The sequence below is a fragment of the Pseudophryne corroboree genome, chromosome 8 (genome assembly GCF_028390025.1).
Source record: "Pseudophryne corroboree isolate aPseCor3 chromosome 8, aPseCor3.hap2, whole genome shotgun sequence".
NCBI lineage: Eukaryota > Metazoa > Chordata > Amphibia > Anura > Myobatrachidae > Pseudophryne > Pseudophryne corroboree.
The window spans coordinates 107,220,632-107,236,834 of record NC_086451.1 but is presented as its reverse complement, the minus strand read 5'-3'; the positions used below and the strand labels follow the sequence as shown (position 1 = coordinate 107,236,834).

Below are 16,203 nucleotides of genomic sequence, written 5' to 3'. Positions count from 1 at the left end.
CCCCTTTTTACACATTATGGCAGGCAGAGTCCCCCTCTTTACACATTACGACAGACAGCGTCCACCTTTTACACATTACGGCAGAGTCCCCCTTTTTACACATTAAAGCAGCAGAGTGGCACACTGAGGGAGAGCTAGGGAGAAAGCAGGTGAGAGGAACGCGGGGGGCTAGAGAGAGATGATGAGAGGAACGCGGGGGGAGGGCTAGAGAGAACAGGTGAGAGGAATGCGGGGGGAGGGCTACAGAGAGCAGGTGAGAGGAACTCGGGGGGAGGGCTAGGGAGAGAGCAGATGAGAGGAACGCAGGGGGAGGGCTACAGAGAGCAGGTGAGAGGAACGCTGGGGGTGGGCTAGGGAGAGAGCAGGTGAGAGGAACGCGGGGGGAGGGCTAGGGAGAGAGCAGATGAGAGGAACGCAGGGGGAGGGCTACAGAGAGTAGGTGAGAGGAACGCGGGGGAGGGCTTGGGATACAGGTGTGCGGAATGTAGAGGGGAGAGCTATGGAGAGAGCAAGTGAGAGGCATACCATGGAGGGGGGGATGGGGGGGTTTGTAGTAAGTCCCTACCTTGTGGTGGTGGTGTGCGCACCTGTGAATCCAACTCCTGGAGTGAGGAGTGCAGCGCTGACGGGCGCTGGTGCATGGTCCCTGCTCCATCCTTGTTTAACTCCTTCCCCAGCTCTTCCCCAGCTGCAGCTCTCGAAATCAGCCGTTGAACGCTGGGTAAGTCGGAGGATGTCCCTGCCCTGGGCGCGCATGATGACGTCACACACGGCGCAGCCGAGGGGAGAAGGCATTTGGGGAAGACCAGAGCATGCTCAGCCTCCTCCCCCGTGACAGCTCATGCCGGGTGACGCCTCTAGTCTTCCACTCTGTCCACATGCTGTAGTAATGCTGGTGAACGGATCGGAGCGGCGCAGACCAGTCTGGGGTTGGGGGGAGAAGGGGGATGCACTTGGGAGCGTTGTGGCGATGGTGGGCGTAACTAGCCGTAACTAGCCTAGGGGCAAGAGGTGCCTTGGCGGGTTGGTAGTGTGGCGGGTGCCAGCGGAGATTTTTCCGCCTCACAGCACATGACACTATGTGCAAGGCACCTCTTGCGCATAGCTAGTTACGGCACTGCACCGAAATGCCCGTGATTAGATGCCCCCACAGTAAAGCTTCTAATTGCTTTAAGATTACCTGCTCGTTGCTAGTGGTATCATGCACTGGGTGTCATGCTTGTTACCAGGGGTTTCATGCTCGTTGCCAGGGGTTTCATGTGCCGGGTGTCATGCTGTGTCCTCCTGCTGGTGAGCGTGGTAGCGGGGAAAAGCTGCACCCACCGGGGCTGCTGCCAGCAAGGATGTCAAGTGAATTAGCCGTCCAGGACCAGGGCGTGGGATGTCCTCCGGGCTCCCCCTCCTACTCCCCTAGTACTCCGCTCGTAGTATTTGCATCATTCTGCAAAACTCTGCCCCCCGAGCGGAGTACACGGGAAGCGGAGGGGGAGGGGGAGCCCGGGGCAGCAAAGGGACAAAGTGACATGACGGGCTCCCCGTGGGGTTGCACGGCTCATCTGCCGCAAGAAATAGCACTGTGTTGAGGCATACATAGTACAGGGATGTTCACACTGTGATGAAGCAAGACACACTTTGCTATAACATTGGGGGTCATTCCGAGTTGATCTCTCACTAGCTATTTTTTGCAACGCTGCCATCAGATAGTCGCCGCCTATGGGGGAGTGTATTTTCGCTTTGCAAGCCGAGCGGTACAAAAAAGTTTTGTGCAGTTTCTGAGTAGGTCTGAACTTACTCAGCCGCTGCGATCACTTCAGCCTGTCCGGTCCCAGAATTGACATCAGACACCCGCCCTGCAAACGATTGGATACACCTGCGTTTTTCCAAACACTCCCAGAAAACAGTCAGTTGACACCCATAAACGCCTTCTTCCTGTCAATCTCCATGCGATCGGCTGTGCAAATCGATTCTTTGTGAAATTCATCGCCCAGCAACGATCTTCTTTATACCTGTACGATGCGTCTGCGCATTGCGGTGCATACGCATGCGCAGTTTTGCCGAGTTTTAACCTGATCGCAGCGCTGCAAAAAGATGCTAGCGAGCGATCAACTCGGAATGACCCCCCTTGTACGGAACAAACTAAGGCAATCTGTTGCTCTCCAGCTGCTGTGGAAATACTGGGACTTGTAGTCTCACAAGAGTTGGAAAGCTACAGGTTGCTTTATTTTGCTAAGTTTTGTACTATACAGTAACTGGCAAATTCCTAGTAACCACAGCAGAGCTTTTCTCAATGCATCATCGAGTTCCAAATCCTCTGTATTACTGTCAGACACAACAGATTTCCTAGCTGCAAAACTTTTGTTGGTATTTTTGTTTTTAGTAAACCAATCAATTTAATCTCACAATATCGATGTCTCAAGTCTTCTTCCATCTCACTAATTTGCGCTCCATTCCTATCCGGCTTGAGCTTGCTATAGTTTTCCCCGCTGTGTCTGAAATAAGTTGCCGTACAGGCTTTTAATTTGAGTACTATACAGATTCTTGAAAACATCAGGAAGCTGTAACAACTTTTTAACGAGCCGCAATAAAACAAGCCAAAGGAGGCTTTAAAAAAAACCCTTCACCTTACATTAGTTAGAATCTCGAAAGCCTAGAAATATATGCTACAACTAATGAGAGCATCAAAAACGGCTGCAGAAATATAAACTAAATAACACACAATATATTACCTCCGTGGGTTTAGAACATAAAGGTTTGTTATGAGCACTGGAAAAAAAAAAAAAGGATAGTAAAATTTATCAGAGTCCTCCATTTCTAGTCTGTAATACTTGTGCCTGGTTCTTGGGAGTTGGTAAAAGTTACAATGCTCTGTAATCTCTCAGTTGAGGATTTGCACCCATTTTCATGTAATGATTATCTTAGCCTTTACTTTAAAATGGCATATAAAAAATATAGTAGGAATACAGGTTTCAGTGAAACAAATCAGATTTGATGGCGTATGGAAAGACACGGATTGTTAATCCTCGATAGCTGAAATTGCTATTCTTGCTGTGCATGTTAAATAGATCATTTGTACCCTGAAATTTTGGTCTGTGATTAAAAATACCTGTCCCTGCCAGAAATTTTGGGAAACACAAAAAATAAAACCCTTGAAAAGAATATACCTTCAATAGCAGATTCAGTTATCTGTAAGGTTCTGTCACGGAACCTTGCATGCTACTATAACCCATACTTGCCTACCCTCCCGGAATGGCCGGGAGGCTCCCGAAAATCGGGTGACCCTCCCGGCCCCCCGGAAGAACAGGCAAGTCTCCCGATTTCAGGGGTCACCCCCTGCCCGGCCGCCCACTTAGCGAGTAAAGTGGGCGGTCCGTGCAGGCGATGACGCGATTCTTGTTGAATAGCGTCATCATAGCCACACCCCCTGCTGTATAATGCCGGTAATAGCGGCATTACACAGCGGGGGGCGTGGCTTACATGACACATCCAGCAGCCACGCCCCCGTTCCGCATCTGGCTCGCCCCCATTCCGCCTCTGGCCCGCCCCCCTCAGCACGTCCCCACACTGCCCGCCTGCCTTGCTGAGCCGACCGGCTGCTCTCTCCCGGAGAGAGCAGCCTAAAAGTCGGTAAGTATGCTATAACCTCGCTTATTTTATGCTCGAACCGTATAAATTCTGACCCATAATTCACAAGATCTACGTCTCTCATTCACACTCATTACTTGCTCCCATGCACGATTGCAGGACTTCCTTCGGGCTGCACTCACTCTGTGGAATGCCCTACCACGCACAATAAGACTCTCCCCTAGTCTCCAAACCTTCAAACGTTCCCTGAAAACTCACCTCTTAAGGATAGCTTATCACATTCCAGAACCGCTCACTCAACCTTCAGAAGCTTTCCTATCCGATTATGGGACCAATTCTACTAATCAGCAGAATTTGCTATCCTTTTGCACGCATGCTGGGGGCCACCCAGTGCTGGGCAAGGTCGCCCAGCATGCTGACTAGTGCCTCCCCCCTGCTGCAATCAGAAATTGCGTTCGCCTCGCAATTTCTGCTTGTTAGCAGAAACTAAGGTTGACTCCTGGCGGTGCAGCCTAGCTGCGTCCGCAGGTGTCCCGGCGCCATTTTACCTGTCACGACGGCTGCATGTGACGTCACGTAGCCGCCGCGACCATGACCCTGTTCGCGCCGCAAAACCCACCGTTCGGGTTGGCCCGCCCCCGCAACGCTCCATTTCCTCCCTGAAAACTGAGCATTGCCGCCCCCCTCTGCCTGATTGACAGGCAGAGGCGATCGCATTTTCTGCGCCCCCCCCCGCAGAAAATGCGGACGCATGCGCAGTAGGGCCCGCGGCACCCCCACAATAATTCCGTATGAATCGCGACTTGCGATCCGTACTGAATTAGCCCCTATATCCCCACTGTACAGTCCGCACATATACTCCACATATTTTCTCTTTCTTCACTTTCCCTTCTTTCTGACCAGGGTTCATCATTGCTGAACCTTTGCAATCCGGTGGACAAATATGCAATAGATAATGCCTTTCCCTGTATCAATGCCTATTTCCCGATAGATTGTAAGCTTGCGAGCAGGGCCTTCCTACCTCTTACTGTTTGTTTATTACCCAGTTTTGTTGTATCATTGTTTCCAATTGTAAAGCGCAAACAGAATTTGCTGCGCTATATAAGAAACTGTTAATAAAATAATTACCCGCTATGTGCATGTCGGAACCTAACCCTTATTTGAATCTGCCTCTAGGATTTGCAGTTGTCCCTGATGCAATTTATGTTTGGTTGTTAAGCCCATTTTTCAGTATGTAAACGGTCATGGGCACGGCACTCTTTCTTCATGTACAACCCTTGCTTACAGCTCTCCATGTCTCCTAGTCCCCTTCAGAGATTCTGACATTGTGTACATTAAGGATATGCCAAAAGTGTCATTCTGAGTATGTTTTTGGGGTGTTAGGAATGGTCAGTAGCAGTAGGGAATTGGAGGGTATGCAAATGGTTGTTATATTAAATATGCATCGATGAGAGCATATACCCTTTTAAGTTACAATGAAGTCTAGTAGCATGTGTGTACTTTACAAGCAAAACATATTTTTAAAAAATGGTTATAAGCAGGGCTTAAAGTGGTCCTGGAGAGGTGGTGGAACTCTCTTTTCCACCGCCAACAAAACACATACTGGCACTCACTGAGCCACTGTACACTCACTGGCAGCACCGAGCCACTGCACACTCACTGCCAGCAACTCCCCACTCACTAACAGCACCTCCTCACTGAGCCACTGTTCACTCACTGACAGCAACTCCCCACTCACTTACAGCACCTCCTCACTGAGCTACTGTACACTCGCTGACAGCACCTCCTCACTGAGCTACTGTACACTCGCTGACAGCACCTCCTCACTGAGCCACTGTACACTCACTGGCAACACCTCCCCACTCACTGAGCCACTGTACACTCACTGGCAACACCTCCCCACTCACTGAGCCACTGTACACTTACTGACAGCACCTCAGCACTCACTGAGAGCACCTCCTCACTGAGCCACTGTACACTCACTGACAGTACCTCCCCACTCACTAAAAGCACTTCTCCACTCACTTACAGTACCTCCCCATTCACTGACAGCACCTCCCCATTCACTGACAGCACCTCCTCACTGAGCCACTGTACACTCACTGACAGCCCCTCTCACTGAGCCACTGTACAGTTTGTGTTACTCACAGGGTCTGGCTGCGGTGTGACAGCCTCAGGCCTTGTAGAGCTGAGAGAGCACTCGCAGGATAATGCCTGCAGGGGACATGCTGCTTCCAGAGACTGCTTCCCCAGCTCTGACCCTGGGCTATAAGAAGACTACAAATTCCTCGTGCACGGGATGAGTTGCGGGCGCCCGCCGGAACTGCTCCCTTTTGTGGCCGACCAGGTGCCTCTGTGAGTGCCGGAGTATATGTGGCTGGCAAGGCTGTCCCGCCTGCAGCTCATCTCTTACCGGCTTTTGAGTCTGCCGAGCACTACCGCGGCGCTGCTGCCTGCAGGATCAGTCAGGGGGTGGACCTGGGTGGCACCCCCGAGTTCCGGGGAAGCGGAGCAGCCAGAGAGTGTAAGTCTCCTTAATCAGGCAGCCAGAGGCAGAGCTGCCTGTACTTAGTTGCTGTGGCTGGTTAAGGAGGGCGGGCGGTTCCGCCACCAGTTACAAGTGATGGAACGCAGTTCCGGCCTGTACCGGCCCACTTTATAAGAGTACACGATGTATACTACTGGTGCTGACCTGTACTCAGTAATATTCATATTACCCGGTCACACAGGAAACATTCATAATATCAACATGGTTCAAATTGCCGACATACACCAGGTCAACATCCCCAAACTGTCAACAGGTTCAAAATGGTGACATCTGAAATGTTGCTGCAGGGAGAGGCTAGGATTTAGGCCAGTGATGGCTAACCTTGACACTCCAGCTGTTGTTGAACTACACATCCCAGCATGCCCTGCATTAGTTTTAGCATGGCCAAATAGCAAAACTGTAGCAGGGCATGCTGGGATGTGTAGTTCAACAACAGCTGGAGTGTCAAGGTTAGCCATCACTGGTTTAGGCTGTGGTGTAAGGGATAGGCCCCATGGGGAGGGTTAGGTTAGGGGTGGGTATCGGGGAGAAATATCAGAATGCAGGAGCATCACAGGTCCGCACTGCAAGCCGCTGTCACAGAGCACCCAGTACCCATAAGAAGACACTCGATCCTCCGGAGAAGGTAAGAGACCACTAGACCACCAGGGATGGTTTGACGACAATTCATCATGCCGACATATTATCCGAGTGGACATGATAACTGCCGACCAGTCGTGCCGCACTTATTGCATTTTTAGTGTACCCATTGTCTGTTTAAATCACACATAATTTGTGTTAAGACCAGTAACCTCCTTGGAACCCAGGCATGCTGATCAGCAGGTAGAGAGTATCTCTGGCCTTTCGTTTCCCCCGCTGCATGAGTAGCTAAACCAGTAAATTATTATAATGTATGCAGACATTTTCCCATCAGTTTTGTCAATAGCCATGTCTCCCCAGCATAAAGTGTATCACAGAAGGAGAAGAAATAGCATTCATAAAACATTTATAACTGTAGCACAAGTAGGGCTGAATGTTGGCAGTTTGTTATGCAAAAAAAATAAATTAGCATACAAAAACTAAAAGACCTTGGAGTAATATTACTGATGTGACTGTTGTGGTGAAATCTGACATTTATCCTTTGTGTGTGAACGTTCATGTGAATTAATTATGGAAACTTCATGAGCAAACCTGAAATAAGTGAAACATTTGGAGAGATCTGTACCAGAATATAATTGGGGGAAGATGTGTAACAGTCTGTGTGGACTGATCCATTTTAATCCTTTGGGGTAATTTGACAAAGAGAGATTTGTAAGATTGTAAAGACGAATATATTTAGTATAAATGTATACATACCGTAGGTTTTCTGTTTTATCCAGTGTACTGCATATGTAGTTAATTAATGGGCATGTCAGCTTAAGTGAAGAGTCAGTAAGGGTAAATATATATTCACCGTTCAGCTATGGTTATCTTTGTTCTGGTTACCACATAGCTAAAACAGGCGTGAACATAGGCTATAGATGTCACTACAATCTTGGTCCAGACACTTACATGATGGTATGTGGTATGTTAGGTCGCTATATGTCTCCTATTCCGTCTATTGCATAATTATCACATAGCATTCACACGCGTGTGTATGAGTGCATATACAGTATACTATATATATATATATATATATATATATACTCTTCCAAAATCACGGCACTGGAGACAAGTATTGCTGAAAAATACCACTTGTATTGTAGGTAGCAATACTTGTCTCCAGTGCCGTGATTTTGGAAGAGTGTATGTTGTTTGGACACTGGTGCACGGAGACCTGTTGTTCTTCAGAGTAGGAGTGCCGGCTGCTATGGACTATATATATATATATATATATATATATATATATATATATATATATGTGTATATATATATATATATATATATATATGTATATATATACCGTATGCATATGCGCCATCATTCAGAACAGAGGTAGGCAGCCTGTGGCCATCCAGCTGCTGTGGAACTATACATCCCAACATGCCCTCCTAAAGTTTTAGCACGCTCTAACAGAAAAACTGTGGCAGGGCATGCTGGAATATGTATTTCCACAACAGCTGGATGACCACAAGTAGCTGATCTGTGTTCCAGAATATCACTGTGAATATGTTGCTGGCCAAATATGGTATAGGGGGCGCTAAACAAAGGAGGAGGAGTTGCTGAACACATAGGGGGTCATTCAGAGTTGTTCGCTCATTGCCGATTTTCGCTATGCTGCGATTTGTTGCAAATTGCCCATGCGCAAGGCACGCAGGGCGCATGCGCTTAGTTATTTAACACAAAACTTAGCAGTTTTGCTGTGGCTTCTGCGGCACTATTCAGTCGCACTGTTGTTCGGCAACTCAGCGTTTTCCCGGCGTTTGCTAAAAAACGCAGGCGTGTCAGGGAAAAACCCAGGAGTGTCTGGAGAAACGGGGGAGTGGCTGGCCGAACGCAGGGCGTGTTTGTGACATCAAACCAGGAACTAAACGGACTGAGCTGATCGCAATCTGTGAGTATGTCCGGAGCTACTCAGAAACTGCTAAGAATTATTTAGTTGCAGTTTTGCTAATTTTTCGTTTGTTATTCTGCTAAGCTAAGATACACTCCCAGAGGGCGGCGGCCTAGCGTGTGCAATGCTGCTAAAAGCAGCTAGCGAGCGAACAACTCGGAAAGAGGGCCATACTCTTTACTTAAATGATGCAAAATCTAAAAATACCACACACTTAGATAAAATAAAGGACATCATACAAGGCAGTTAGCTGTTGACATACCCTTTCAGAGGTTCATAGAGGCCCAGGGAAACACAAATTCAGAGGGTTTCTATCTATCGTAATTGGTTTTCCACTGTCTTTAAAAAAAAAAAAAAAAAACATTAAAAATGTATTTTAAATTGATCTTAATGCTTAACTTCATTAAAATGTATACATAAAGTACTGTCTATATACACATGTACTGGATTATTGGAGATTTTATATTTATAGTGTTTTTTCTATCTTAGGTGCTAGGTTTGAACTTTTATTACTTGGAAATTGGCAAATGTAGAGAGCATTGGCATGGGGTGCCCCTGGCGAATTGAACCTAACTCCATTGCAGTTTGCACAAGGCGGGTGGCTTTATACATATCTCCCAACTATCCCACGTTCGGAGGGCTAACCCACAGTCCTGTGGACAGGATGTTCATCCTGATTCACGCGAGTGTTGGCTTGGGGTGGTGTTGCTGTGGAGATGTCTCCGCAGAGTGTGACATAACAAATGGAATGTAAAATAAAAATACCTGACCATCAGACACACCACCTTTTTGTTGTGATGCTCACATGTTAGTAGATATGCTTTATTGGCTAACAACCTCATACTAAAAAGCACTGGGGCTCTACCTTGGCTATGATGAATTAGATTAAAAGTAAGACTGGTACACCTGGAATTGCACTGAAGAAAAAAAAAAGCAAAACAATTATTAAGTTTACCACCATTTTATTTTCAGATTCCTAGGCAGGGGCATGGCCAAAACTGCAGTAGGGTTAAAATAATTTATATGACAGATTTCAGGCCATTTTATCAATCTTATATAGCATCCCATTATGCCCCTTCATATGCCTCAGAGTCCTCTCATATGCCATGAGACCCCTTGTGCCACTATACAGTATATGCCAGAGCCCCTTCATGCCCCTTTATATGGCATCAAAGCCCACTCATCTACTTTTTGAGACCCCTCATGCCACTTTGTATGGCCTCAGAGTCCCTTAATAAGCCATGAGACCTTGCATTCTGCTTTATATGGCATCAGAGCCCCTTATTCTGCTTTATATGGCATCAGAGCCCCCTCATTCTGCTTTATATGGCGTCAGAGCCCCCTCATTCTGCTTTATATGGCATCAGAGCCCCCTCATTCTGCTTTATGTGGCGGCAGAGCGCCCTCATTCTGCTTTATATGGCATCAGAGCCCCCTCATTCTGCTTTATATGGCGTCAGAGCGCCCTCATTCTGCTTTATATGGCGTCAGAGCCCCATCATTCTGCTTTATATGGCATCAGAGCCCCCTCATTCTGCTTTATATGGCGTCAGAGCGCCCTCATTCTGCTTTATGTGGCGTCAGAGTGCCCTCATTCTGCTTTATGTGGCGTCAGAGCCCCATCATTCTGCTTTATATGGCATCAGAGCCCCATCATTCTGCTTTATATGGCATCAGAGCCCCCTCATTCTGCTTTATATGGCGTCAGAGCGCCCTTATTCTGCTTTATATGGCGTCAGAGCGCCCTCATTCTGCTTTATATGGCATCAGAGCCCCCTTATTCTGTTTTATATGGCGGCAGAGCGCCCTCATTCTGCTTTATATGGCATCAGAGCCCCCTTATTCTGTTTTATATGGCATCAGAGCCCCCTCATTCTGCTTTATATGGCGTCAGAGCCCCCTTATTCTTCTTTATATGGCGTCAGAGCGCCCTCATTCTGCTTTATATGGCATCAGAGCGCCCTCATTCTGCTTTATATGGCGGCAGAACCCTCTTATTCTACTTTATATGGCATCAGAGCCCCCTCATTCTACTTTATATGGCATCAGAGCCCCCTCATTCTACTTTATATGGCGGCAGAGCGCCCTCATTCTGCTTTATATGGCATCAGAGCGCCCTCATTCTGCTTTATGTGGCATCAGAGCGCCCTCATTCTGCTTTATATGGCATCAGAGCGCCCTCATTCTGCTTTATATGGCATCAGAGCCCCCTCATTCTACTTTATATGGCGGCAGAGCGCCCTCATTCTGCTTTATATGGCGGCAGAGCGCCCTCATTCTGCTTTATATGGCATCAGAGCACCCTCATTCTGCTTTATATGGCGGCAGAGCGCCCTCATTCTGCTTTATGTGGCATCAGAGCCCCCTCATTCTACTTTATATGGCATCAGAGCCCCCTCATTCTACTTTATATGGCATCAGAGTCCCCTCATTCTACTTTATATGGCATCAGAGCCCCCTCATTCTACTTTATATGGCATCAGAGCCCCCTCATTCTACTTTATGTGGCATCAGAGCCCCCTCATTCTACTTTATATGGCATCAGAGCCCCCTCATTCTACTTTATATGGCATCAGAGCCCCCTCATTCTACTTTATATGGCATCAGAGCGCCCTCATTCTACTTTATATGGCATCAGAGCCCCCTCATTCTACTTTATATGGCATCAGAGCCCCCTCATTCTACTTTATATGACATCAGAGCCCCCTCATTCTACTTTATATGGCGTCAGAGCCCCCTCATTCTGCTTTATATGGCGTCAGAGCCCCGTTACTCTGCTTTATATGGCATCAGAGCCCCCTCATTCTACTTTATATGGCATCAGAGCCCCCTCATTCTACTTTATATGGCATCAGAGCCCCCTCATTCTTCTTTATATGGCATCAGAGCCCCCTCATTCTACTTTATATGGCATCAGAGCCCCCTCATTCTACTTTATGTGGCATCAGAGCCCCCTCATTCTACTTTATATGGCATCAGAGCCCTCTCATTCTACTTTATATGGCATCAGAGCGCCCTCATTCTACTTTATATGGCATCAGAGCCCCCTCATTCTACTTTATGTGGCATCAGAGCCCCCTCATTCTACTTTATATGGCATCAGAGCCCCCTCATTCTACTTTATATGGCATCAGAGCCCCCTCATTCTACTTTATATGGCATCAGAGCCCCCTCATTCTACTTTATATGGCATCAGAGCCCCCTCATTCTACTTTATATGGCATCAGAGCGCCCTCATTCTACTTTATATGGCATCAGAGCCCCCTCATTCTACTTTATATGGCATCAGAGCCCCCTCATTCTACTTTATATGGCATCAGAGCCCCCTCATTCTGCTTTATATGGCATCAGAGCCCCCTCATTCTACTTTATATGGCGTCAGAGCGCCCTCATTCTGCTTTATATGGCGTCAGAGCCCCCTTACTCTGCTTTATATGGCATCAGAGCCCCCTCATTCTACTTTATATGGCATCAGAGCCCCCTCATTCTTCTTTATATGGCATCAGAGCTCCCTCATTCTATGTTATATGACCTCAGAGTCCCCTAATAGGCATGTCATTATAAATTCAGTATGATTTCCTGACAGTCAGAATGCCAACATCGAGCGCAGTGTGTCCCCTCGCAGGCTCACTGCGCTCACCACGCTTTGGGCTCGGTGGCAAGCTTCGCTCGCCACACTAGTATATTCCCCCTCGGGTGGTGGCGTGGATCACAACCCTAGTGGGAATACCGGGCGGCGGTCGTATTTTCAACTGCTGGCATTTTGACTGCTGTCGGGATTCCGGTGTTAGTATTTCGACCACCAGGATCCCGACTTTCGGGAACTTATCTGCATCCCGTCATTATGCCCCTTTATATACCACTAATGTACCAGAGACCCCTCATGTCATCTTTATATACAATGAAAGCCCCCTCTCCCACCCCCCCTCCCAATCTATTATTTATTTATGTATGTATGTATGTATTATATTTGAAAACCCCGGCATGGAGTCCACTATGCACTTGTGCATCGGCAAAGGCTAGCCAGGTAAATGGTATTTTCAGCCTTACCGCTACCAACCAATATTGCCAGGAAGCTGATTGTCACTTGGCTACCTCGATTACATACTTTTAGTAACTTGTGGTGATAACTGATTTTGTATTGCTGCAATAGAAAATATTTGTCATCACTCCATCTTCATAGTTAGACCTCTATGTTACACAGCATGAATACCCATTGCTGACTCTTTGAAACAACACCAGCTATAAAGATGGAAATAAAATATTCCTGGTTACAATTGTTTAGGGTGTCCTTTTGAAAGCCACATACAACTGCCTGCTGTGTAGATTTGCTGTTTCTTGATGGACTCGGACGTTCTGTTCCCCACAGGAGGAGCCAATTACTTTTTGTGAGGAAACCTTTGTATCCCATCGTTCCAGTGGGATGAGACCATTCCTTCAAAATGCAATCCAGCTGCAGCTCTTTAAACAGGTAAACCTTTTCAAGAAATAAATAAATGAATGGAATGAAGTAGTTGAGTATTACCATTATAGTGGCATTTAATCTCTTTCTGTTAGTTCATAGATGGGCGGCTTGACCTGCTGAATACAGGAAATGGTTTCAGTGATGTGTTTGAGGAAGAGATAAACATGGGTGAATATGCAGGTAAGGATTTTGGGGAGAAGGACTGATCAGCTTCAAACTGACACAGTCAATTTTTTTTCTCCTCTAATACATTGTTTTCCCTCTTATTGACTTTCCCTTATGGCATACATGCCCATTGCTAGTGCCAATTCCCTGTTTAAATGAATCTATTGGTTTGTTGCAATAAAAAAAAAATGAAGTATCATTTTTTTTTTATTACTTGCCACAGGATTACTCTAGGCCACAATATAAATTTACTCTGCTTTTACAGATACTTGAATGTTTCTGTTTTATTCTTCTCTGCAGGCAGTGACAAACTGTACCACCAGTGGCTGTCAACCGTAAAAGTAAGTGTGTACAGTATATCCGCGGTGTTACCTGTCTGTATGTTTTATACATGCTTTGCTGTGCGCTGATAATATTTAACCATTGCTAAGTCCGTAATTTCCAGAAGCAACTGTTCATTGTAACGATTTGTCAATAGATTTTTCCCTGGCAATGTTCCAGTTTTGCAGCAGTGGAGAACTGTACAGTGCAATGTCTGTTGTGCAGAGGAGGCAAATCTCTCAACATGTTAATTACTAAACATGCTCGAACTACAATTATGCATCCAGATGTTTAGAGGGCATATTGTAATGGAGGCTGCAGTGCACCTTAGTCCGTTGTGACTTGCTGATGTGATTTTCAAATAGTGACAGCTATGCAGTTCCTTTAATGAGAACATCATCGGTGATCTTTGCATACTGCATGGTTGCTGAGTTTGTACAAAGATCAGACGAGCCGTTTAGTGCAATTGGCACTGGCACATATCCTTTAGGCAGCAGTATTTATTTTTTATCACACGTAGTAGTCAAAGTAGCAATGCTGCTCTGATGGGATAATTGGGATGCGGTTAAGATACCGGCTGTTGGTATCCTTGCAGTCAAAATTCCGACCCCCGGAATCCTGACACCTGTCAGAATGATGATGCCGGAATCCCGTCAGGGTCAGGAGATTGACGCCGGAATCCCGACAGCCGGCATCTCTACCGTAAGTATAGCAGGCGGGTTACGGACAGGTGATGGAGGGGAGGTGGGTTTAGGGGAAACCCAAGGGAGTTGGAGTTAGGCTGCGGGGGGGGGGGGGGGGGGGGGGGAGTTAGGGTTAGGCACAACCGAGGGGAGGTTAGGTTTAGGCACTAAGGAAGGAAGGTTAGGGTTAGGCTGCGTGGAGGAGGGGGTTAGGATTAGGCACCAAGGGGGGTGGTTAGGGTTAGGTTGTGGGAACGGAGGGGGTAGGGGAGAGAGGATAGCATACTTACCTCGCCCTTGCCAGAATCTTAAGGATTGGGATGCCAGCGTCTGTATTGTGACTGCCAGCATCCTGTCCATCAGTCATATATACCGAACCCAAATTGCCAAAACTAGATCACATTTCAATCCACAATTGTTATCTACGGTATGCCCCTTTCAAGCATGGTTATATCTCTATCAAGGCAGAGCAAGCTATTATTGGCTACTACAGTATTTATTGTGACCGTTCCATTGAAATCAAGTTTGTGGCTCCGCTGTGCTTCTCTCTGCATTGTAACCATTTTGTGTCAGCTTCATGTTTTCTGTTGATATAAAGGCCTGAATGAAAAGCACAGAGGATAACTGGAAATGAAAACATGTGTCTTTAGTACAATTTGCGGGAGAGTGTGTACCTTTCGCTTCACTCCATCTTGGTCGTTATCTCTGTGAAGCATAGATGTTTTCCAGTGGCGTAACTAGACATTTTTCTCCCCCAAGCCAAAAAATTCTCTGGCGCCCCCCCTATAATTGTCACAAGTAAAGTGGTGAATCTGCGCGCGCTGCAAAAAGGAGGCGCGACCTTGCGGAAACGGGCGTGGCTTTGCAGGAAAATACTACCTTATACCCCAATTTTGCAACCTGCACGCCCAGACGTTGGCCACCACAGGGAAAAAAATAATCCTGATTCATGCCCCTTACATTATTTGTCATTTTTCATCCGTATAGTAATGCCCAATATACATTATGCCACATACTGCAATGGACCTTAGACATTATGCCACACATAATAATGCCCATGACACATTATGCCACACACCGTAATGCCTGTGACACATTATGACAGGCATCGCAATGTCCGTTAAACATTATGACACACACTGCAATGACCTTGATACATTATAGCACATACCACAATGTCCGTGATACATTATGCTACACACTGCTATGACCCCGAGACATTATACCACAATGCCCGTGATATAGTATACCACACACCGTAATGCCTGTGACACATACCGCAATGCCCGTTATACCCTATGCCATACACACCAATGGCCGTTATACATTATGCCACACACTGCAATGCCTCTGAGACATTATACCACATACCACAATGCCCGTGATATAGTATACCACACACCATAATGCCTGTGACACATACCGCAATTCCTGTTATACCCTATGCCACACACCGCAATGCCCGTTATACATTATGCCACACTTCAATGCCCCTGAGACATTATGCCACATACCACAATGCCCGTGATATAGTATACCACACACCGTAATGCCTGTGACACATACCGCAATGCCCGTTATACCCTATGCCATACACCACAATGCCCGTTATACATTTTGCCACTCACTGCAATGCCCCTGAGACATTATACCACATACCACAATGCCCGTGATATAGTATGCCACATACCGCAATGCCTGTTATACCCTATGCCACACACCGCAATGCCCGTTATACATTATGCCACACACTGCAATGCCCCTGAGACATTATACCACATACCACAATGCCCGTGATATAGTATACCACACACTGTAATGCCTGTGACACATACCGCAATGCCTGTTATACCCTATGCCACACACACCAATGGCCGTTATACATTATGCCACACACTGCAATGCCTCTGAGACATTATACCACATA

General features: G+C 46.8%; 1 protein-coding gene across 4 annotated transcripts in view; it reads left to right on the top strand.

The window, feature by feature from the left end:
* Positions 1 to 16,203, top strand: part of DENND1A (DENN domain containing 1A) — a 1,299,692-nt gene that overhangs the window by 1,100,060 nt on the left and 183,429 nt on the right. For all 4 annotated transcript variants that reach the window (XM_063936848.1, XM_063936849.1, XM_063936850.1 and 1 more), the window contains exons 14-16: positions 13,012 to 13,113; positions 13,200 to 13,287; positions 13,573 to 13,613. In XM_063936848.1, the coding sequence (XP_063792918.1) occupies positions 13,012 to 13,113; positions 13,200 to 13,287; positions 13,573 to 13,613 (231 nt within the window). The remainder of the gene's footprint in view (positions 1 to 13,011; positions 13,114 to 13,199; positions 13,288 to 13,572; positions 13,614 to 16,203) is intronic.